At 42.6% G+C, this 26,059-nt stretch overlaps 1 protein-coding gene across 3 annotated transcripts in view; it reads left to right on the forward strand.

Annotated features, from left to right (window-relative positions):
* Positions 1-26,059, forward strand: part of cep97 (centrosomal protein 97) — a 47,545-nt gene that overhangs the window by 3,701 nt on the left and 17,785 nt on the right. The window contains exons 2-7 of one of the 3 annotated variants that reach the window (XM_048540911.2): positions 12,702-12,838; positions 15,251-15,409; positions 19,014-19,115; positions 19,289-19,402; positions 19,611-19,777; positions 23,367-23,531. In XM_048540911.2, coding sequence (XP_048396868.2) covers positions 12,702-12,838; positions 15,251-15,409; positions 19,014-19,115; positions 19,289-19,402; positions 19,611-19,777; positions 23,367-23,531 — 844 coding nt within the window. Of the gene's footprint in view, positions 1-12,701; positions 12,846-15,250; positions 15,410-19,013; positions 19,116-19,288; positions 19,403-19,610; positions 19,778-23,366; positions 23,532-26,059 lie in introns of those variants that run through there. The other 2 variants (XM_048540912.2, XM_059650253.1) reach the window with 2 other exon arrangements.

A 26,059-nucleotide genomic window follows, 5' to 3' on the forward strand; every position in this document is an offset into this window, starting at 1 on the left:
TTCAGGAAGGCAGCTCAGTCCCACTTTCTTTAGGGCAGTTAGGAAGGGGTAAAAAACATTGGTCTTTCAGTGATGGGTCAATATTCCAAGCATGAATTAGAAAATGCTGTTAAGCGAGGAGGAAAACAACATTGTTGGTGACTTTGTTATTCATGCAGTTCTTCCCTCAGAAGGTCAGAAATAGGGGTGTTCTCTGGTTGCACAAGGTTCAGCACTGTTCAGACTTCTCAGATATTGAGTAGTCGATGTCCAAATGCAGCAAGATGTAGACAACGTCCAAGCTTCCCTCTGATAAATGGCAAGTAACATTCCTGCCAGGTAACGACAATCTCTAAGTTGAGACTATCTCTCGCTGTCTCAACTCTCCACAGCCTGTCCACCACCTACAAGGCACAAGCAAGGACTTATACTTCATAATGCTCACTCTCATTAAAATAGAAAAAGAATCTTTCAAAGCCTCCCTGAAGCACATTCGGTTGTTATTTGGATTAGTCCATTATTCTTCTAGGAAGCAGTCATGCAGACCCTATTAAAATCTAATGAAATCTGCCAAGAATAACCAAAAATCATGAACAATAGCTCCCCCTAGCAGTGTTAATAACCCATCTGCCTTCCTAAAATTAAATTGACAATAAAAGTTTATGGCTGAAACTGTTTGAGAAAAATTAATCACCTTGACTAAAAGGCATTGGATGGTTCTGTACTGCAGGCAGGGGATAATACCTAGCACAATTTGCCAGTTTTGGCATAATGGCCATTTTAAATTTTGATCTATACAAGACCAGCTGTGAGCACCTGTTTTGTGTAGAATCTCCAGGAAGATCTTAGACTCCCCATCCCAGAGAGTGTTCTCAGCTAAAGTGAGCACAAGAAGGAACATTTTCAGAAATTAACTGTTTTGAAGGAATCCATGCAATTTATAAGTGCCGTAACTGCAGAATGTCAGTATGGGTGTATGTTCCCTCCATGGACTACAAGTGGTTCAAGAAGGAATCTAACAACCATCTTCTCAAGGGCATTTAGGGATGAATAATAAACATAGGCACTTCTGGGTGGGCCAGCCAATGTCCCAGGATTGAATAGTTTAAAACAAAGGAGTGCAGATTCAGTGTTGGTTGGATTTTTTTTTTGATTGAGTCATAGGGAATGTGGGTTTTGCTGGCTGGACCAGCATTTATTGTCCTCTCTTACTGCCCTCGAGAAGGGGATAGTGAGTTGCCTTCTTGAATTACTGGAGTCTATTTAAGGTACTGGGGTCATATAGCGACAGTTTTGCTAGCTTGGGACAGCGATACAAAGAAACAAAGAAACCTACAGCACAGGAACAGGCCCTTTGGCCCTCCAAGCCTGCGCTGATCAAGATCCTCTGTCTAACCTGTCATCTATTTTTTTTTAGATTAGATTCCCTACAGCATGGAAACAGGCCCTTCGGCCCAACAAGTCCACACCGCCCTTTGAAGCATCCCATCCAGGCCCATCCCCCCCCATAACCCTGAACACTACGGACAATTTAGCATGTCCAATCCACCTAGCCTGCACATCTTTGGACTGTGGGAGGAAACCTGAGCACCCGGAGGAAACCCATGCAGACACGGGGAGAATGTGCAAACTCCACACAGACTGTTGCCTGAGGTGGGAATCAAACCTAGATCCTTGGTGCTGTGAGGCTGCAGTGCTAACCACTGTGCCACCGTGCCGCGCCTTCTAACGGTCTGTGTCCATTTGCTCCCTGCCCATCCATGTACCTGTCCAAATATATCTTAAAAGACGCTAACGTGTCTGCGTCTACCACCTCCGCTGGCAATGTGTTCCAGGCACCCACCACCCTCTGTGTAAAGAACTTTCCACGATTATCTCCCTTAAACTTTCCTCCTCTCACTTTGAACTCATGACCCCTAGTAATTGAGTCCTCCATTCTGGGGAAAAGCTTTTTGCTATCCACCCTGTCTATACCCCTCATGATTTTGTAGACAGCTCCAAGTCTGGATGGGGCTTGACAGAGAACTTTTAGATTCTCATGTATCTGCTGCCCTTGTCTTTCATGGTAATGGTCATGGGTTTGGAAGTTGCCAAGAGTAAATTTCTGCAACACATCTTGTAATGGTACACAGCTGCATCTGTACATCTGGTGGAGGGAATATTTGTGAATGTGGCACCAATGAAGTGGGGCTGCCTTGTCTAGCTTCCTGAGTGTTGTTGGAGCTGCCCTCATGTAGGCAAATGAGAAGTATTCCATCACACTCCTGACTCATGCCTTGTAGATAATGAGGCTTTGTGGAGTCAGGCGATCTATTACTTGCAGCAAGATTCCTATCTCTTGTAGCCACTGTATGTATCTGTCCATCCATCAATCATCAGGGACTCTACCACTGCACCTCAAGAGGGCCCTTTACATTTGAACCAATGCCCCTAGCATGTTAGTCTGAAGTTCTGATTACTTGACTAGTAACAGTACCACAGCACCACTGCCTCCCTCTTGCATTATTACTAGTCCAATTCAGTTTTTGGTTTATCACAATCTATAAGGATTGATAGTGAGGACATTTGGCAATGGTTATGCCACTGAATGAATCAAAGTGGAGTTTATATTCTTCATAGCTATTGCAGCTTATCCTTTGCCAGAATTTCTAATTTTGAGACACCTGACCCCCTTTAATCTCTCCTACTGTACAGTTTTCAGTTTTACTTTGAGTTTAACATCAGCTAATCACAGCTTGTCTAATTATTGTTTCTTCTTGAAATGAAATGTTTGCCTTTGCATTTGTCTTTGACTTGGACTATGGGTTTTGACCTTGTTTTAACTGTTCTAATTAGGTTTAAAATGAGACATACATTCTTGTTTTAAAATAATTGTTTTTGAGTTGAAAATAAACATTTCTTTGTGAGAAAATTTCACATTTAAGGGCTGATTTAAAATAAATGTAAGATGCTACTTCATCTGTTGGCATTCTAGATATTTTCTAGTTAGCTTTTTCAGATCCTTTATTATGTTGCTCTTGAGCAGGTAGGACTTAAACCGAGTATCCTGACCCAGAGTTAGAGACACAACCAACGGCCCACAAGAGTACCATCTTATCTTGCTCCCTATCAGTCAATTGGATTATCAATTTCCACAATGTTAATTATGGCGAGTGGCCCAAATTGGGGAGGGGGGAAAGATATGTGGTGCCTGTTTAAATGGCTGGAGGGGTTACTCCAGATCCATGCTTCACTAGAACAATATGGTGGTTTGGGAAATGCAGATTTCCCAACAGTGGGGGCTTTATTGGGTTGCATGGTTTTAAACTTAACCCTCCAGCCAATTTGCCATTCTACCTTAGAATGTATCTTAGTTGTTTTGGAGCTGGATCAATCAAATGCTTGTTTTCTTTAATGTCCTGTTCTAATTGGTCTTGTTTCTGGGTTACTGTTTTTATTCAACTTGATAACTATTTTAAAACTCAATCTTACGTCAGTTATAATGGGAACTGCAGATGCTGGAGAATCCAAGATAAAGTGTGGCGCTGGATGAACACAGCAGGCGAAGCAGCATCTCAGGAGCACAAAAGCTGACGTTTCGGGCCTAGACCCTTCATCAGAGAGGGGGATGGGGTGAGGGTTCTAGTATAAATAAGAAGAGAGGGGGAGGCGGACCGAAGATGGAGAGAAAAGAAGATAGGTGGAGAGGAGAGTATAGGTAGGGAGGGGATAGGTCAGTCCAGGGAAGATGGACAGGTCAAGGAGGTGGGATGAGGTTAGTAGGTAGGAAATGGAGGTGCAGCTTGAGATGGGAGGAAGGGATGGGTGGGAGGAAGAACAGGTTAGGGAGGCAGAGACAGGCTGGGCTGGTTGTGTGATGCAGTGGGGGGAGGGGACGAACTGGGCTGGTTGTGGGATGCGGTGAGGGAAGGGGAGATTTTGAAGCTGGTGAAGTCCACATTGATACCATTGGGCTGCAGGGTTCCCAAGCGGAATATGAGTTGCTGTTCCTGCAACCTTCAGGTGGCATTCTTGTGGCACTGCAGGAGGCCCATGATGGACATGTCATCTGAAGAATGGGAGGGGGAGTTAAAATGGTTCGTGACTGGGAGGTGCAGTTGTTTATTGCGAACCAAGTGGAAGTGTTCTGCAAAGCGGTCCCCAAGCCTCCACTTGGTTTCCCCAGTGTAGAGGAAGCCACACCGGGTACAAAGGATACAGTATACCACATTGGCAGATGTGCAGGTGATTCTCTGCTTAATATGGAAAGTCATCTTGGGGCCTGGGATGGGGGTGAGGGAGGAGGTGTGGAGGCAAGTGTAGCACTTCTTGCAGTTGCAGGGAAAGGTGCTGTGTGTGGTGGGGTTGGAGGGCAGTGTGGAGCGAACAAGGGAGTCCAGAAGAGTGGTCTCTCCGGAAGGCAGACAAGGGTGGGGATGGAAAAATATCTTGGGTGGTGGGGTCGGATTGTAGATGGCGGAAGTGTCAGAGGATGATGCGTTGTATCCGGAGGTTGGTGGGTGGTGTGAGAGAACGAGGGGGATCCTCTTTGGGCAGTTGTGGTGGGGGCGGGGTGCGAGGGATGTGTTGCGGGAGATGTGGTCAAGGGCGTTCTCAACCACTGTGGGGGGAAAGTTGCGGTCCTGGGATGTGCGGGAGTGGAATGCCTCATCCTGGGAGCAGATGCGGCGGAGGCGGAGGAATTGGGAATAGGGGATCCCAGGTCGACCCATTGTCTCAGCCTGTTCCTGCCCCACCGAACTCATCTCCACCTATCTGGCCTCCATTTTCTCCCCTTTGGTCCAGGAACTCCCTACCTACGTCCGTGACACCACCCACGCCCTCCACCTCCTCCAGAACCTCCAATTCCCTGGCCCCCAACACCTCACTTTCACCATGGACGTCCAGACCCTACACACCTGTATTCCTCATGCAGATGGCCTCAAGGCCCTCCACTTCTTCCTGTCCCACAGGCCCGACCAGTCCCCCTCCACCGACACCCTCATCCACCTAGCCAAACTCGTCCTCACCCTCAACAACTTCTCTTTCGATTCCTCCCACTTCCTGCAGACTAAGGGGGTGGCCATGGGCACCCGCATGGGCCCCAGCTATGCCTGCCTCTTTGTAGGTTACATGGAACAGTCCCTGACCGTACCTACACAGGCCCCAAACCCCACCTCTTCCTCTGTTACATTGATGACTGTATCGGCGCTGCCTCTTGCTCCCCAGAGGAGCTTGAACAGTTCATCCACTTAACCAACACCTTCCACCCCAACCTTCAGTTCACCTGGGCCATCTCCAACACATCCCTCACCCTCCTGGACCTCTCAGTCTCCATCATAGGCAACCAGCTGGCTACTGATGTCCATTTCAAGCCCACCAACTCCCACGGCTACCTAGAATACACCTCCTCCCACCCACCCTCCTGCAAAAATTCTATCCCCTATTCCCAATTCCTTTGCCTCCGCCGCATCTGCTCCCAGTATGAGGCATTCCACTCCCGCACATCCCAGATGTCCAAGTTCTTCAAGGACCGCAACTTTCCCCCCACAGTGGTCGAGAACACCCTTGACCACATCTCCCGCATTTCCCACAACACATCCCTCGCACCCCGCCCCCGCCCCCGCCACAATCGCTCAAAGAGGATCCCCCTCGTTCTCACACACCACCCACCAACCTCCGGATACAATGCATCATCCTCCGACACTTCCGCCATCTACAATCTGACCCCACCACCCAAGACATTTTTCCGTCCCCACCTTTGTCTGCCTTCTGGAGAGATCACTCTCTCTGTGACTCCCTTGTTCGCTCCACACTGCCCTCCAATCCCACCACACACAGCACCTTCCCCTGCGACTGCAGGAAGTGCTACACTTGCCTCCACACGTCCTCCCTCACCCCCATCCCAGGCCCCAAGATGACTTTCCATATTAAGCAGAGGATCACCTGCACATCCGCCAATGTAGTATACTGTATCCATTGTACCCGGTGTGGCTTCCTCTACACTGGGGAAACCAAGCAGAGGCTTGGGGACTGCTTTGCAGAACACCTCCGCTCGGTTCGCAATAAACAACTGCACCTCCCAGTCGCGAACCATTTCCACTCCCCCTCCCATTCTTCAGATGACATGTGCATCATGGGCCTCCTGCAGTGCCACAAGGATGCCACCCGAAGGTTGCAGGAACAGCAACTCATATTCCGCTTGGGAACCCTGCAGCCCAATGGTATCAATGTGGACTTCACCAGCTTCAAAATCTCCCCTTCCCCCCCCCCCCCCCCCCTCCACCGCATCCCACAACCAGCCCAGTTCGTCCCCTCCCCCCACTGCATCACACAACCAGCCCACCTCATCCCCTCCCCCCTCTGCATCTCTAAACCAGCCCAGCCTGTCTCTGCCTCCCTAACCTGTTCTTCCTCTCACCCATCCCTTCCTCCCATCTCAAGCCGCACCTCCATTTCCTACCTACTAACCTCATCCCACCTCCTTGACCTGACCTATCCCCTCCCTACCTCCCCACCTATTCTCTCCTCTCCACCTATCTTCTTTTCTCTCCATCTTCGATCCGCCTCCCCCTCTCTCCCTATTTATTCCAGAACTCTCTCCCCATTCCCCTCTCTGATGAAGGGTCTAGGCTCGAAACGTCAGCTTTTGTGCTTCTGAGATGCTGCTTGGCCTGCTGTGTTCATCCAGCTCCACACTTTGTTATCCTACGTCAGTTATTTTCTTTTATGAAAAGGCATGCTTTGAATCAAAAGTACACTCTCCTTCCTTTTTGAAACATTGTATCAACAATTGAAAGGAAAATGGACATTTTTGTTCATCCTGTACAGAATGTGGTAACCAGTGGTGAAATGGAAATGTCTCTCATTAACTTCAAAAACTATTGCTTGGTGAAAAAAGTAATTTGGAAAGGCAGGCTTTGTGGCCAATGCCACCACTAGATGGCACTTGAAGAGACTGAAGTGATGAGCTGTGTGTGACGGATGTGGGTAGAAGTTGGGGGCAACAACTAGCAGGATGGCGACGGAGAGCAGTCAGAATGTAACCGATGGGTGGGGGTGAGGGGGCTTAAATCCACTTTCTTGCCTGAACCCCATGACCCTTGTAGATTTTAATAAAAGTCCAACTGCCTTGAATATAAGCCTCCACTGCTACCTGGGGAAGAGATTCCACTGCTAACAATCTTCTGGGAGAGGAAATTCCTCCACATCTCCATTTTAGATGAGGGACCCCTTATTTTCAGACTATACTCAGAGTTCAAGGTACCCATCCCAAAAGGGAAAGATCCTCTCAGGCAAGTACCCTGTCAAGCCCCGTCAGAATCTTATGTTTTGTAAGATCACTTGTGAAACTTCCAAACTCCATCAGTAGAGAAGAAAGATTCTCAATTTCATTAAGATGGAGGTGGTGTAAGTTGTAATGTGTTTGGACTAGTAATTCAAAGGTTCAGGCTAATAATCTGGGAATTTCACATGTCTTGTGGAAGTTTAAAATTCTGTTATTAAAATCAAGCCTAGTGATGACCATTGTTGTTAATTGTAAAAACAAAATCAGGCCCTTTAGGGAAGAAATTTGCTTTTCATACTTCGTCTGGCTCACACCAGTCTGTGGCAGTATAGCTGACTCTTAATTGACCTGTGAGAAGACCTAGAAAGCTCTCAGTTCTGTCAAACTGCTACAGATCTTAAAAATAAAGTAATAACACAGGACGAACTTGTAGACATCCCAAACCGGGCCCAGGCCAAGCTGAAATGTTCACCTTGGGAACATCTGGAAGGTTATTTGAAAATTGAACAACCTGACTGGTCCCACAGACTACTCGAGCAACAGCCTGACATTTGTCTGTGAGGTAAAATTCTGAGACCAGTTCCTGAGATCATGTTCCAGGCACCCCTATCACCATCCATGGATGTGTCCTGTCCCTCTGGCAGGGCCACAGTGCAGCGATACAGAGTTGCCTTGAGGTTTGTCATGGCATCAGGTCAAACACTGACAAAGAAACCTCCAACTGATTAAAATGTACTGACAACACTGCATTCAAGTGCCAACCTATGGTATGTGCTCCATCCTTATTGCTTAGAAGCGTTCCCACTGAGTAGAAGCTGACATTCGTAAAGAACAGTAGAGATTTCTGTTGTTATGATGGCCAAGGATTGTCTTCCAAATGACAAGACTTAAGATCTTATTTGTTAGTGTGAGTTAATCTGTACTTACTTGATTGGTCAGCGTTAGTGAATGCATATCATCTGTAAACTTAGATGTTTCATTTCCAAATTCAGGTTATACTTTAACAGCACATTGCATTGGGAATAGAATATTCACATCCGAAAATTTCTTTAAAGATTATGCTTATGACTTAATGGTTAGTTGCTTGCTACACCATTTCATTTCTGTCTGTTCAGGATAACTTTACTTTGCATGAGTTCTACCAATACATGAGTTATGTTATCATAAAACATCGCAATAGACGTAAGCCGTTCAGCCATTAATGAAGAGATAGTAGGAACTGCATATGCTGGAGAATCTGAGATAACACGGTGTGAAGCTGGATGAACACAGCAGGCCAAGCAGGAAAGCTGACGTTTTTCTAAAGAAGGGTCCAGACCCGAAACGTCAGCTTTCCTGCTCGGCCTGCTGTGTTCATCCAGCTGTACACCTTGTTATCTCAACCATTAACGAGATTGTGGCTGACATGATAATCGTCAACTCCACTTGCTTCGGAACAGTTTCCGCATCTAACACAAGCACATGCCTTGATCCGGGCTCCTCCACCCCAATGCCTCGAATCCCTGCTGCACCCGCGCTTGGCCACATCACTGCTCTCTGGCGCCACCCTGAGTTCACACTTGATGATACATCTGCCACCAGTGCTACATGGTCCTGCTATGGATCTAAACTTGCCGCTGTCAGCTCCTGTGCCGGGAGGCATCCCGGATAAGTCACAGACCTGGAGCCTCGGATCAGCCTGCGAGTCTGGACTAGTGGATTATGCCTGGTACCTGCTACTCACTCGCCAGGAGACCTCAGGCGGGCCGGGGTAGCCAGGTCCTCCACGCGCTGGCGTTGCTGTCGCCATCACTGTACACCTCTGTCATTTCCTTGGCCTCGTCGCTGTCCAGGCTCATGCTTCCCTCTTCTTCCCTTGAGGCACTCCAACAGTTACAGATTGCCACCCAGAAAAAAAGGACTCCTTATCCCAGCTGTCTGACTTCTATTAGGTAGTCAGTTTTTTTCTCAATATGAATATATTATTTTTACTCCATGTGCTCTTAGCATATTAAGTAGATTTACGTGCGGTATCTCATGTTTGGAAATCTAAATATATCACACTCATTGGTTCCCCTTATATACTGGCCTGAACAAGTTCTTCCTTTGTGGGACACGATTTCCCATTTGTGAAGCCATGCTGACTGCTTAATAGTACTGTGTTTCTAAATATTCAGCTATTAGATAATATGGGATGTAATTTCAGAATCATAGAATCCCTGCTGCAGTGTGGAAGCAGACCACTCAGCCCATTGAGTCCACACACATCCTCCCAAGACCCACCTCCTCAGGATTATAACCCTCCATTACCTATGGCTAACCCACCCATCCTGCACACCCCTGGAAGCTATGGGCAATTTAGCTGGCCGATCCACCTAACCTGCGCATCTTCGCATGGGTTCCTTCCACAGTTTAGACACGAGGAGAATGTGCAAATGCCACACAGACCTTAAAATATAGAAGCAGAAATTAGGCCATTCAGCCCATCAGGTCTGCTCTGCCATTCAATCATGGCTGATAGGTTTCTCAACCCCATTCTCTCCATAACCCTTGATCCCCATGACAATCAAGAACCTATCTATCTCTGTCTTAAATTTACTCAATGACCAGGTCTCCACAACCTTCTGTGACAATGAATTCTACAAATTCTCCACTCTCCGGCTAAAGAAGTTTCTCCTTAACTCTGTTCCAAAGGGCCGTCCCTTTACTCCAAAGCAGATGGTTGACCAAGGTTGGGATTGAGCCCAGGCCTGTGTTGCTGTGAGGCAGCAGTGCTAACCACTGTGCCACCATATTTTCATAAGGACAAACGTTAAGCTATGGGACCTATAGTTACCTTTTTAAAATAATTTAATCTATATTTCCTGATCAACTTGTGTATAATAACATCTCTGAACCTCTGGAGCAAGGGGAATTGAACCCAGGTCTCTGCATCTGGGGTAGGGACAATACCAGTGTACCACAAGTCATTTTTATCTCCTTTACTTTCTGAATAAGATGTCACATTTTCGCTTTTCTAATCTTCTAGGCCTTTTTTAGAATTGAAGGAAGATTATCACCGGTGCATCCACTATCTCTAGCTACTTCCTTTAAATCCTAGGATGGCCTCACTTGGGGACTTATCAGCCATTAGCCGTATTAGCTTGCCTGGCATTTGTCTCTAGTGTTAGTAATTGTCTGTGTCCTCGTTCCCAACTCTCAGTCCTTTGATTATTTGGTACTTTTGCAATACTGTTTGTGCCTTCTACTGTGAAGACTGATGCACAGCATTATCCTGCTTGACTGTCACTTTCTGATTCCCCATTTTTAAAAAAATTTCCACAGCCTCATTCTCAAAGGAGCAGTTTGCTCTGGTTTTTTAAAAAAATATTTCTCAAGAAAAATTTGCCCTCTGTTTTTGTTATTTGCCAATTTAGGTCAAAATTTATTTTCTCCTTGTATTTATTTTTGGTCATTTTTGTTTTTTAAAATTGTCCCAATCCTCTGGCTTACCTTTGTGTTCTTCGTGTCACATTTTCTTTCAATTTTATTCTATATTTAACTTTCTTGGTTAATCATGGTTGGTTTATCCCTTTTCTAGAATCTTGCTCTCTCATTGGAATATTTCTTTCCTGTGAGTCATGGAGATATATAGCACAGAAACACACCCTTTCTTCCATGCCAACCAGATATCCTATATAAACCTAGTCATATTCGTCTGCATTTAGCCCATATCCCTCTTAAACTCTTCCTATTCGTATACTCATCCAGATGCCTTTTAAATGTTGTAATCGTACCACCTGCTGTGGCAGCTCATTCCACACACACACCATACTCTGCTTGAAAAAGTTGCCCCTTTGGTCCCTTTTAAATCTCACCCCTTTCCCCTTTCACCTTAAATCTATGCCCTCTAGTTTTGGACTCCCACACCCTGAGCAAAAGACCTTGCCTATTTACCCTATCCATGTCAGTCAGGATTTTATAAACCTCTATAATGTCACCTCTTCAGCCTCTGACACTCTGGGGAAATTTGCCCCAGCCTATTCAGCCTATCCCTGTAGCTCAAACCCTCCAATCTTGACAACATCTTTGTAAATCTTTTCTGAACCCTTTCTAGTTTCACAACATCCTTCCTATAGCAGGCAGACCAATATTGCAGACGTGGCCAAACCAGTGTCCCGTACAGCCGTGACATGATCTCCCAACTCCTGTACTCCGTGCACTGACCAATAAAGGCAAGCATACCAAACATCGCCTTCACTATCCTATCTACCTGGGACTCCACTTTCATGGAACTATGAACCTGCATGCCAATGTCTCTTTGTTCAACAACGTTCCGCAGGACCATATTGTCAAGTGTATTAGTCCTGCCCTGATTTGTCTTTCCCAAATGCAAAACCTCCCATTTATCTAAATATAATTACATCTGCCACTGCTTAGGCCATTGGCCCATCTGGTCAAGAGTCCTGAACTATTTTCTTAAATGTCTACCATGCTTATCAAGAGATAGTAGGAACTGCTGATGGTGGAGAATCTGAGACAACAAGGTGTAGAGCTGGATGAACACAGCAGGCCAAGCTGCATCAGAGGAGCACGAAAGCTGACATTTTGGGTCCAGACCTTTTTTATTAAACCTCTTTCCAACTCCACTCCAGCCACCTCTGCCCTCATCTCTTTGTAATTTTCTTTATTTAAATTTAGAACTATTGTTTTCAACTCCAGTTTCTCACTGTGAGACAAAATAGTAAATTCAACCATGCTATGGTTGCTGCTCCCTACAAGATCATTAATTAAACTTGTTTCACTGCATACTACCTGATATTAAAAATAGCATGATCCATTGTTGGATACATTGCATATTGTTCTAGGAAATTGTTTAGAATATACTATATTAACTTCTCTTCATGGCTATCATTGCCAGTTTGATTTTCCCAGTCTATGATAAGATCTACTATATTTTGTATGGCTCCAGTGTCACTTGCCTCAAATCTGGCCTTTTTGTCAGAAAGATGGTCCAATATTCTTTCTTTATTCTATTGACTTTTTAATGTATTGTAAATCTTACATAATTTTAAAACAACAGGAAACCATTGCTGTAATGGATTTGCCTTCTCCTGACCTGTCATTGGGCCAGAATTTTGCATGGTTGTTATGATACCTGTAGCTCCACATTCAGGATTTTCACAAGGGCTCTGATTTTACAGAAAGTGAGTTGCTGCTGTGTATGTATCTCTCTCCCTAACTGTAATTCTCAAGCTGTAATGCATTTGAGCATGCGTGTCCCGCTCTGTTATACTATTGAATATTTGATATTTTTCACAATAATTTGGAAAATATGTTATTGGTTGTACTTTTGTAATGTAATCAGGATATCCTTCAATTTTTAAACAATTGTTCATAATTTAATGTTAGTTTAAAAAAGTAAGTATGGCTGAATTTAATAATTCATAAATACTAAATTAGTTATGTTAGTTTGGATTTTGTTTTTATTCTTCAGGTCGAGTAGTCGATTTATCAGGATTGGGATTGCAGCATTTGGATACAGTTGCTCTGTGCCTGACAAGTACCTTGATTCTGGACAAGAACCATCTGACTAAACTGGAAAATGTGGAGAAATGTGGAGATTTAGTACAAGTTGGTGGTACTTTTTAAAAATTCTCATGAGATTTTAAAGGACATGAGCTGATAGAACATAGAACATAGAACAGTACAGCACAGAACAGGCCCTTCAGCCCACAATGTTGTGCCGACCATTGATCCTCATGTATGCACCCTCAAATTTCTGTGACCATATACATGTCCAGCAGTCTCTTAAATGACCCCAATGACCTTGCTTCCACAACTGCTGCTGGCAACGCATTCCATGCTCTCACAACTCTCTGCGTAAAGAACCTGCCTCTGACATCCCCTCTATACTTTCCACCAACCAGCTTAAAACTATGATCCCTCGTGCTAGCCATTTCTGCCCTGGGAAATAGTCTCTGGCTATCAACTCTATCTATGCCTCTCATTATCTTGTATACCTCAATTAGGTCCCCTCTCCTCCTCCTTGCTAAACTTTCACAATAGCCTCTCTGTGTGAAATCATTGTTTTAGATTGAAGTAACATGTTATGTGATCTACATTGCATACTGCTCCAGTTATTTTTGTTATCTTGGTAATTTTAACATGAACATTTGTTGAACTGGACATCTTGTGCAGCAGGACCAATTAGGGAAGTAGCTATACAATTTTATGTTACCGTGTGAAGTTGCATGCGAGATGCATTGATATAATCAATCAAGTCCCTGCAGAAAAAATAAATGTTTTGAACAATCTGTTCAATAGTCATTTTGCTCAGGAATGTATTCTAGAATTCATTATTAGGTTTGTTCCAGGTCAGGGTCTTCTGTTGGTTGGTGGTACTTTGATTCCCATCTTAACAGAATACAGTATGATGTTAACAGCTAAGTACAAGCATCAATGTATCCTTCTCGAGCATACACATCTGTTCCATATGTTATTTTATGGTGTTTTTCCACTCCACTGTATTTTTTTTTCTTCCCTCTTTCATTTTTATTGAAAATTATTGCCATATGGTTGTATTAAGAACTATAATTTAAGGGAGTAAAATTGACATTAAAGGCACCATAAATAAATTCTCGCTAGTACAGAGCTTGAATATTACTAAACGAAAGGGACATGTCGCTAAAAATTTTCAGCCTGCACTGATCTCCATAAATGCAAGCGTGCTACATTTATACATTTGGGGAAAAGGAATTCTGATTGGCTAAGAAGCCTACTTTGCCTGACCTATTGCTGTGGAGAAAGAAGCAGTTAACAATAGGATAATTTTAAAATGGCATAGGCCTGAACATAATCATTTTGTTGAAGCACATGTTCTTTGTGCATGATTATACCTGGTCAACTCTATGTATAATATGAGATAGTAGGAACTGCAGATGCTGGAGAATCTAAGATAACAAGGTGTAGAGCTGGATAAACACAGCAGGCCAAGCAGCATCAGAGGAGCAGGAAGGCTGACGTTTTAGGCCTAGAGGGGAATCAACCTTCGGATCCAACGCATCATCCTCCAACACTTGCGCAATCTGCAAACTGACCCCACCACCAAAGACACTTTCCTCTCCCCACCCTTATCTGCTTTCCGGAGGGACCACTCTCTCCAGGACTCCCTTGTCCACTCCACACTCCTCTCCAGCCCCACCACACCCAGCACTTTTCCCTGCAACCACAGGAAGTGCTACACCAGCTCCCCCTCAACCCAATCCCAGGCCGCAAGAAGACTTTCCATATCAAGCTGATGTTCACCTGCACATCTGTTAATGTGGTATAATAGTGGATCCACTGTTTCCGTTGTGGCCTCTTCTGCATCGGGGAAACCAAGCAGAGGCTTGGGGACCGCTTTGCAGAACATCTACACTCTGTTCGCACTAAACAACTGCACCTCCCAGTCGTGAAACATTTCAACTCCCCCTCCCATTCCTCAGATGACATGTCCATCTTGGGCTTCCTGCAGTGCCACAACGATGCCACCTGAAGGTTGCAGGAACAGCACCTCATTCTGCTTGGGAACCTTGTAGCCCAATGGTGGGCTTCACAAGCTTCCAAGTCTCCGCTCCCCCTACCACATCCCACAACCAGCCCAGCTTATCCCCGCCTCCCTAACCTGTCCTTCCTCCCACCTGTCCTCTCCTCCCACCTCAAGCCTCACCCACATCTCCTACTTACTAACCTTATCCCACCCCTTGACCTGTCCATCCTCTCTGGACTGACCTATCTCTTCCCTGATTCCACACCCACACTCCCCTTTACTGGCTCCATCTCTGCCTCTTTGACCGGTCTGTCTCCTCTCCACCTATCTTCTCTTCTGTCTGCCTCGCCTTTTCTCCCTATTTATTTCAGTACCCCCTTCCCCTCCCCCACTTCTGAAGAAGGGTCTAGGCCCAAAACGTCAGCCATCTTGATACTGCTTGGCCTGCTGTGTTCATCCAGCTCTACACCTTGTTATCTCTATATGTAATAAAACTTGTTTTATACTTGTTGCAGTTGTCTGTAGCCAACAATCGCCTCGTCCGTATGGTCGGTGTAGCAAAGCTTGTTAATTTGCGGGTCTTAAACTTGCCTAACAACAGTATTGGAAATGTGGAAGGCCTGAAGGACTTGGTTCATCTAGAGTGGCTCAACTTAGCTGGAAACAATATTAAGGTATTGTATGTTTACTTAATTAAATTTGAATTACCACTGCACAGTCACCACAAAAAATGATTTCATTCTGAAGTATTTCTTTTTGTGCGTCATACCTTGAGGATAACTTTTTGTTTGTCAAATAAATACCAAAATGAAGTGAATTTATATGATTTATAACTTTTGCTATTTCTTTATCTCAATCCTCTTCATGTGACAACTTTAAATAGTAATTTTACCAAATCTATTGTCAGACTTGCTAGATACGGTTGTAGCGAACACAATTAATAACTGCTGCGCGCAGTAGCCATTGCTTCTAATTGGCAGGATGTGACTGTTGGTGTACTACAAGGATCTGTATCGGAACCTCCGTTATTCAGTGTATTCATTAATGATTTGGATGATTGAACAGAGAAATCACACATCATAATTTGTTGTTGGCTAAAAACAAAGCAGCATGGTAAGCAGCATAGATGGGAGTGTAAAATTTATATATATTGATAGATTAAATGAATTGACAAAACTGTGGAAAATGAATTTAGTGGCAAATGGGGAGGCAATAGCCTGGTGGTATTATCGCTAGGCTTTTAATACAGAGACGTAGGTTCAAATCCTGCCTTGGCAGATGGTGGAATTTGAGTTCAATAAATATCTGGAATTAAGAGTCTAGTGATGACCGTGAATCCATTGCTGATTGTCGGGGGGGATAAAACACCATCTGGTTCACTCATGTCCTCTGGGGAAGGAAACTGCCATCGTTACCTGGCCTGGCCTACATATGACTCCAGACCCACAGCAATGTGGTTGACTCCTAACTGCCCTTTGCAATTAGGGATGGCCAATAAATGCTGGCCTAACCAGCGATGCCTCCATCCTGTGAATGAATTTAAAAAGTGAGGACATCCATTTTGAAGCCAAAACAAAGAACAAGGTACTTTATAAGTGCTGAAAAAGGAAACGCAATAGAGATCCAAAACACACTTAAAACATCTTTCAATATGTATACCAATAAAATGTCAAGAACAGGCACAGGAAACACTTAAAGGCAAAAGGCTATTGGAATCAGAGATAATGGGAACTGCAGTTGCTGGAGAACCTGAGAAAACAAAGTATGAGCTGGATGAACACAGCAGGCCAAGCAGCATTTTGCTGTTCTTTGTATCTCGAGGGCTACAATGCATTCACTATACAAAGCTAGATCACTTCTGCAATACTATGAGCAGTTCTTAGTACCACACGTGAGGGCTATTAGCCTTGTAGGAAGTACAATATTGGCTTAATTGAATGACATCAGATATCAAGGGCTGTAGTCCATGTAATTTGTAAAGTTAAGGGTTGATTTTGTTCAAATTTTAAGATAATGAAGGAAACAAATAGGCAAAACTATTTCCTCTGTTTGGGGAGTCTAGGCCAAGGGATCATTAACTCTCTAAAGGTTACAGACAAGTCTCTGGACTCAAATTAGAAAAGACTGGGATAAAGGAGCTTTCTTTCACAAATAGTAATTGATGCTAGATCTGATGGATTTTTGTAGGCCAAAAGAATTAAGGGACATGAATGCAAATATGTGGAATTTGGATGCACGTCAGTCATATTCTCATTGTCTAAAGGAACATGTTTGAGGGGTTAAATGGCCTTTTGAGCAGGCTTCTGTCATATGTCCTCTCATCAATCTTTTACTTGCAGTTCACTTCACCTTCTTAAGCAAAAGTTGTTACTCCTTGTACTATTTCTCCACAAAGATGATCCTTTCTACCCTTTGAACAACTGCTTTGTTGCCCTGGCATCAAAGCATTTTAATGTTGTGGGATATGCAATTATTATATTGTAAACTCCAGCCTGATCCGTGACTGTAAGTTTGGTATTGCTGTTCCACTAGGGACTTTGTCCTCTAAATAATGTGACTCTAAAACTCTTGTCTTTGCATCATTTGTTCCTGCTTAGAATATCTCCAAGGCTTTGAAAGAAGTGTAACAGTGAACTTTTCAGCACTGTATCAGCATATGACTTCATTTCCAAAACTCTGTGCAACTTCCTCAAATTGCTTCAAAATGGTGTAGTTGAAACTTTTTCCACCATCTAGGGTGGCACAGTGGTTAGTACTGCTGCCCCACAGCGCCAAGGACCCGAATTCAATTCACGCCTCGGCGACAACCTCTGTGGAGTTTGCATGTTCTCGTGTCTGTAGGGATTTCTGTTGGGTGCTCTGATTTTCTCTCTGTCCAAAGATGTGCAAGTTGTGTGGATAGGTAATGCTAAATTATCCCATAGTGTACAGGTTTGTGCAGGCTAATTGGATTAACCATGGTAAATATGGGCATTGGGGATGTGGTGGGTTTTGGTTGCAATGCTTTTCAGAAAGTCGATGCAGACCTGATGAGTCAATTGGCCTCTATCTGTACTGTAGGGTTTCTATGATCTATTCTCAGCCTTCTTATTGGTACGTCAGTGAGTTCATTAACCAGCCTATCTGCTGTTTTGCTAAAGATTCTTACCAGTTTCATCATGGCAAGTCAGCAACCTTCAATATCCTTTCAATACAGTAAACAAAAGTGATCTCCTCCAGCTGGTGCAAAGAATACTTCAAAGGACACTTCTTCTTGACTATCTAGCAGATATCATCTGATACGTTTGAAGGCATCATACAGAGATCTCTTGTAGAATATGCCTTGGCTCTTCACTATGAATCTCATCTCTTAAAGAAAAGCTCATCAGAATGTGAAATATTTAAATTATCGTTCTCTAAAAAGGGTCTTTTGTAGAATGTGAGCATTGTTGGCAAATTGTCCCAGAGGAGCTGGTAAGCTTCCACCATGAAATGATGAAATCTGTGTGATGTGGTCCACAGTGCTGTTAGTAAATTCCAGTATTTGGATGCAGCCACAGTGAAGTAGCAATGATATAGTTTCAGATCAGGATGATGTGTGGCTGTAAGGGAAGTATGCAGGGTGATGGTGTACCTGCATATTTGCAGCTAGAATCAGCCCAGAAATAACAATTGCAAACATGATTTTGTTCATTCTCCGAAGTTCTCCTTAACAATATCTGGGGGCTAGTGCCAAAATTGGGAGACCTGTCCCACAGATTAGTCAAGCAACAGTCTGACATAGTGAATATCACAGAATCATACCTTACACTTACTCAATGTGATAATAAGAAACAGCTGAAGGCACTGCATACAAGATGTTGAAAATGTAGAAAATTGACCAGATATTTCCTCGGAAAAAACAGGATAGATCCAATCTGGTCAATTACTGCCCTTTCAGTCTACTCTCCATTATCAGTCAAGTGATGGAAGGGGTCATCAAGCAGCACTTGTAAAGAAACAACCTGCTCACTAACACTTAGTTTGGGTTCTGCCAGGGCCACTCAGCTCTTGATCTCAATACAGCCTTGGTCTAAACATAGACAAAAGAGCTAAAATCACGAGGGTTCAGCATTTGATGAAGTAACCATATAGGAGCCCTTCGAAAAATGGTTTGACATTCTGTTTCGTGAACCAGATTTTATTGAAAGTGAGTTTCCACGATCCAAAAAAATTCACCTATTTAATCTATGTTCAAGAGAATCTTGGGATGATTTCTGATTTTCTTTGTAATCTGGAATGTTGTTTTGATTTTTACAGTCTATGGAACCAGTTAATAACTGCTTGGCACTTCGACATTTAGATTTGTCAGACAACAATATTTCCCTGATAGGTGACCTATCAAAACTCCTGTCTCTGCAGGTAAGATATGTAAACAATACTTCCATCCTAATTTAAAACAATTGCTTGTTCAGGATACTGTGGAAAAGTTTACTCTTTCCCTTTATTATATCAAGCAAATCACAAATTTTTAAGACATGGAGTGTGGAGCTATGTTGATGAATATGTCTGGTAAATACATTTTTATTTAACAGATACTGCTGTTGCATGGAAATACTATCACCACACTTCGATCTGCTTCCAGTCATCTGCCACCAGACTTGACCATCCTTTCTCTAGCTGAAAATGAGATCAGAGATCTCAATGAGGTACAATACATATAATTTCTTGGAAGTAATAATGCCTAAAGTATATGATTCAGGTTGCTCAGTAAATTTGCAACAGTAGTGTGAAGTGCAAGTACCAATCGTATACTATATTCACATTCTAAAATCAAATGTATTTCATTGCTAACAGATTGTCATGTCATAATAAAGCTTCTTCCTTATCAATGCTTAAATGATATTTTTTTATTAGGTTTCTTATCTTGGATTCCTTCGTGAGTTGGAACAGCTGTCAATCATGAGCAATCCATGTGTAATGGCTACCCCCTCCCTCCCTGGATTTGACTATAGACCATACATAGTCTGTTGGTGTTTAACCCTGCGGATTCTAGATGGTTATGTAATCTCACAGAAAGAGAGGTAAATGAAAATATGGTTTCTGTTGAAGAATTATATGCTGAATTTATAGTTTTAAGATGATCAGTTTAAAATCAAACCTTGTTCACTGGAATGTGTATTACATGATAATGTTGTGCTTATGAAATAGGTTACTTCTTCTGGTAGTATTTGTATCAAGTATTTCAGGTTTGTTACTGTGGTAGTTGGTCCCTTTTGAGGACAATCCCTGAGGATAGAATCATATGACCTGCTAGCCCAATCAGGGAGAGAATGGGGAATCGCCCAGCCGATTAATCAGAAAACAAGGCATATACTTTGTTTCCTGTAAGTATGTTTTGTTAGCTGTGTTAAATCATTGTTTTATAAGTAAATAGGTGGAGCCAAACTTTAAAATTTTAGTGACTAACTGATTAGATACAACATTCAAGTTTGACATTGGGCTCTAATGTCAAAGAACCTCCAATGATGCTAATATAAGTTGAATTTAAGAAACAATTGATGCTGTATTAAGATTAGGTAGATGCTATAAATTCTCATTTGGGTGAAACTGAAATGAGACTAGTCTAACTTGTATTTAACAATGCAGTGGTAAAATATCTTCAACCTAGATATGATTAAAGTCCCACGAGAGATGATGATGTGTTTATTTACAGATGCACCTCGTGCATTTTTGAGCTTGGCATGCTATTTTCACATTGGATGAAAAAGCAGAAAATGCTGGAAATAGGCTGCATGTCAGTCCTGTGTCTGTTTATTATTTGATTTAAGACCCATTGATTGTGTATTCCGTATTGAGACAACAGACTAAAAGGCTGCACACATTTCTTGCACCCACGGAGGCCCTGGACACTCAGTTTCCAGACACATTCATGTTATGCAAGTTCTCTACATTATCTTTTTCCACTGTCCTGCCACAATAAATGGACTCCAAGGAACCAACTAGATCAGTTAGTATACTCTACTATATCGTAGCAAAGAAACATAAAGCATGTTTCTGATTATTCCATGGAACTTCCTGCACATCATTGAATTAGATCCCAGGGTGCATTGTTTACAATGTTGTCAAATGTTGCAATGGTCACTCATTAAATTTAGATGGGGTTGATTAGTTAATATGCAAAAGTCTGTGTGCTTACGTCCCACTTTGAGGTTTCCTGGTCACAATGTAAACTGATTTGATTTATTTATTGAAATCTGTATTTTGTAACAAAATACACTGAGCAATGTTGTGTCATCTTAAAACAGAAAAAAAAACAAAACATAGAATACAAAGTCAGAAAAATAAATAAATAGTGTTCAACTTTACAGAGCTTCTTTAACTCTGCCCAACTTTGTCCTGGTCTTGGCTCAAATGCTCTTGAAACCCTCATTAAATGATTGAGCAGTGATCTCATAGAAACCTTACATTTCTAACACGACTAAACAGGGTAAGTGCATGAAGGATGTTTCTGATGATCAGAGAATCCAGAATCAGAGTCAGTGTAAGAATATGAGGTAGGCCATTTAGGACTGGAATGAGGAAAAATTTCTTCGCCCAGAGAGTCGTGAACGTGTAGAATTCCCTGCCACAGAAAGCAGTTGAAGCCAAACTATTAACTAACTATTTTCAAGAAGGAAATAGATATATTTTCTGATCGTTCTTGGGACCATATGAGAGAGTTGGCTGCAGTATTAAACAAACGGGAAGATAAACTAAATAACAGGTTCCTAAATTTTTATCTATCTTGCAAAAAAAGGGACTGGGAAATTTTTCATTCTTACACTGGGTTTCATTGATAAGACAATAACTAATTGCTCATTACCCTTGCCCTAAGGAAAAGGGAGTGAGCTGCTTCAGTGAACTGTTAACTGTTCATGATTATCATGCTCCCAAATCTATATTTTCTCCACTTGATGCAGTTTTTGTAGCCTGCTCTGTGCACTGCTGTAGCACAGGGCACTACTTAGTATGTGAATGCTCTTCAAAAGAAGAAATTGATAGTTCAATTATCTCTGTTGTTGTGGACCTTAGAACATAGAATATTACAGTGCAGTACAGGCCCTTAGGTCCTCGATGTTGCGCCAACCTGTGAAACCAAACTGAAGCCCATCTAACCGACACTATTCCATGATTATCCATATGTTTATCCAATGACCATTTAAATGCCCTTAAACTTGGCGCGTCTACTACCATTGCAGGCAGGGCATTCCACACCCTTACTACTCTCTGAGTAAAGAACCTACCTCTGACATCTGTCCTGTATCTATCACCCCTCAATTTAAAGCTATGGCCCCTCGTGTTAGCCATCTCCATCTGAGGAAAAAGGCCCTCACTGTCCACCCTATCTAATCCTCTGGTCATCTTGCATGTCTCTATTAGGTTACGTCTTAACCTTCTTCTCTCTAATGAAAACAAACAGCCTCAAGTCCCTCAGCCTTTTCCTCATAAGACCTTCCCTCCATACCAGGCAACATCCTGATAAATCTCTTCTGCACCCTTTCCAATGCTTCCATATCCTTCCTATAATGCTGCGACCAGAACTGTACGCAATACTTCAAGTGCGGCCACACCAGAGTTTTGTACAGCTGCAACATGACCTCATGGCTCCGAAACTCAATCCCTCTAGTAATAAAACCTAACACACCGTACGCCTTCTTAACAACCCTATCAACCTGGGTGGCAACTTTCAGGGATCTAAGTACATGGACACCGAGTTCTCTGTGCTCATCCACACTACCAAGAATCTTACCATTAGCCTAGTACTCTGTATTCCTGTTAATCCTTCCAAAGTGAATCACCTCACACTTTTCTGCATTAAACTCCATTTGCCACTTCTCAGCCCACCTCTACAGCTTATCTATAACCTGCAACATCCTTCCGGTGCTGCAGTTCTTCATAATATATTTTAGGCAACCATGTACCAATATAAGAACTATTCCACAAGCTAGTATCATTGTGAAGCACCAGAGTGAATTATTAATGTGCACCGCACCAAAGCTTAAATGATTTACAATTACATGACAATAATATTAGTTAGTCTAGGCCCGAAACGTCAGTTTTTGTACTCCTAAGATGCTGCTTGGTCTGCTGTGTTCATCTAGCTCCACTTTGTTGTCTCGAATATTAGTCAGCTGCCAGGCCTCAATTCCTATAGTGCAGACATATGCCATTTGACCTAACGAATCTGCACTGACCCTCCAAAGAGCATCCCACCCAGACCCAATCCCTTACCTCATCACTGTAATTCCATATTTTCTACGGCTAATCCACCTAGCCCGCATATCCCTGTACAGTGCAAGGCAATTTAGCATGGCTAATCCACCTAACCCGTATGTTTGGACTGTGGGAGGAATCTGGAGCATTTGGTGATTAAACCCACTTGGACACAGGAGAATGGGCAAACTTCACACGGAAGGTCACTTAGGGATGGCATTGAACCTGCGTTCCTGCCGCTGTGAGGCAGTAGTGTTAACCATTGGACTTGACCACTGCTGTGGTAACTGGTGTTTTGTTGTATATAGGCTTCAGTGGCCCTTCAATCATGGTGAAAAGTAATGAGACCTGTTGAAGGGATTAGGTAGAAGTGAGGAAAAATACAAATATACTGCATAACACTTTATTCTGTTTCAGCCTCAAAGCAGAGTGGCTTTACAGTCAAGGGAAAGGCCGATCATTTCGACCTGGTCAGCATGTGCAGCTGGTCCAATATTTGGCCTCAGTTTGTCCTCTCACTTCAACTCCAGCACTGCAATCTGCAGAGGATGCTAAACTTGAAAAAATCCTAAGTAAACAGAGGTAAAAAATAGGACCCACAATTTATAAGTGGCCAGATGTTTTGTATAGCTGTGTACAACCAATGGATAGCAAGAACTGTTTTATTTTAAAATTTTCACTTTTAACTGGAAGGAATATATTTAATATCAGTGTTTAAAACATTTGTAAATTCAATATATTAATAATGATCTTGTGTATGTGATGTTTATAGATACAAATACATTATTTGCATGTGCATATGCACAATTACAGATACATCCAAATGTATGTACATATGCTTTTAAACATGAACTTGTACGGGTATCTTCCATTTAAAATACTTTCTAATAGTGTGTTTTATCATCACGCAGATCACACAAATAATTAAACTTTCCCAAATAGCACAGCCTCCATTTTTATTCAGCATGGGTACTGGGCATGTACCAAGAACCATTTTGTAATTACACTTGCTCAAGCCTGTTTTCTTAAACATCCTGCTTTTTCACTCATTGCCTCCTTCAAGGACTTGGGAGATGAAGGAGAAAATAAGGGATTTGGAAGGAGGAAGCAATGAGAAAATATGTAAATCAGTATGGTGGTAAGGTACAAGCAGTTCTGGAGAGGGAGATAGTGGGAGAATGTGAATTGATAAGAGGAGTAAGTGGGTCAAAAGAGGAAACGACTAAGCAGAAGGGTGTGAGGAGGTTGGTACAAGGAAACAGCTAGCAGCAAGGTTGAAGTAAGCTAGGACAAGGTAGCAGCAGATGGGAAGTGAGGAATAAATTATTAGCATGAGCAAACTTTGGGCCAGTTAGGTTCAAGGCAGCCAATAAACTGCTTATTGTAAAAATTACAAGTTGAGAAAGTGAACCCACCTTTATTGCATGGTTGAGATACCGCATTGTGGAGCTGGAGGAACACAGCATCAGAGGAGCAGGTAAGTTGACGTTTCAGTTCGGGACCCAAAATATCAACTTGCCTGCTCCTCTGCTACCTGGCCTGCTGCCTTTCTCTAGTTTCAGTGTTATCTCTGGCATAAGCAGTTTTTACTATCTCTGAGCGAGTTATAACCCTCTTAACTTGGGTGGCAACTTTGAGGGTTCTATGTACGTGGACCCCAAGATCCCTCTAATCCTCCACACTGCTGAGAATCCTGCCGTTAACCCTGTATTCTGCGTTCAAATTCGACATTCCAAAATGAATCACTTCACACTTTTCCAGGTTGAATTACATCTGCTGCTTCTTTTGCCCAGGTCTGTATCCTGTTAATGTCCAATTCCAACCTAAAACAGCCGTCTGCCCTGTCCACAAGTCCACCAACCTTCATATCATGAATTTATTTCAAGTCGGACAATGGAACTTTGGACTTTAGACTCACATTGTGGAATGTTCTGACAAAAGTCTTGCAAACCTGTTGCCCCTTTTAACACTGTTCTTAAAACCTGCCTCTTTGTCTTCAGTGATGTCCACTAACTCCTATCCTGTTGGCAGTTAGCTTCTGTTTTCATCATCCCAAGTGCTTTGGGAATCATTTTAAGGCTGCAGTATTAATTGAATTTGTTGATTATCTTAACAATTATTTACTAGTAGGATTGCAGCCTGTAGAGATAAAAGGTAGGGAAATTTTGTTGACCTGCAATTTATTTCCAAACCTGCATACTAAGATAAATGTTGGAGAGCATGGTCGTCAGAGGAAAATGCTCTACATTGTATGCACGTTAAAATCAGAATTAGAACTTTACAATTAAACAGTCGTTTAATTTCAACCATTCTAAAATTTAGATGTTTTGTTGCACCGAAGATTCCCTTTGATTAGATGTCATGTACAGTGAGTTCCTGAAAGCTAAGCCATCTAGCAAATGATTTCGAATGTTAAGGCCCAATTGTATCAACTTGATATCAAGTTTTTTTTTGTCAGCCCTTTGCATCTCCATCTATGACAATTACAGTGAACATAAGATCAACAAAATGTGAGGCTGGATGAACACAGCAGGCCAAGCAGCATCTCAGGAGCACAAAAGCTGACGTTTCGGGCCTAGACCCTTCACGTCAGCTTTTGTGCTCCTGAGATGCTGCTTGGCCTGCTGTGTTCATCCAGCCTCACATTTTGTTGTCTTGGAATCTCCAGCATCTGCAGTTCCCATTATCTCTGAACATAAGATCAATGCAGTTTTAGTATTATGAATGGAATAAATTCAGTCTATTTTAATTGAGCTGTGTATAGCTGTGTACAAACAATGGATAGCAAGAACTGTTTTATTTTAAAATTTTCACTTTTTACTGGAAGGAATATATTTAATATCAGTGTATAAAACATTTGTAAATTCAGTATATTAATAGTGATCTTGCGTATGTGATGTATGCCATTTGCACCATTTGAGTCCAAGCCTGCCTTCTATGGAGCAATCCAGTCAGTTCAACTCCTCGTTCAATCCCACTAATAGTACAAGTTTATTTGCTTCATTGGCTAATTTAATTTGTTTTTAAAATCAACAAATAACCTTGCTTCCACCTTGTCAGCAGTGAATTCTGGATCATTATCACTCACTACATTTAAAACATGTTTTTCT

Source organism: Stegostoma tigrinum, chromosome 12 (assembly GCF_030684315.1).
Source record: "Stegostoma tigrinum isolate sSteTig4 chromosome 12, sSteTig4.hap1, whole genome shotgun sequence".
Classification (NCBI taxonomy): Eukaryota; Metazoa; Chordata; class Chondrichthyes; order Orectolobiformes; family Stegostomatidae; genus Stegostoma; species Stegostoma tigrinum.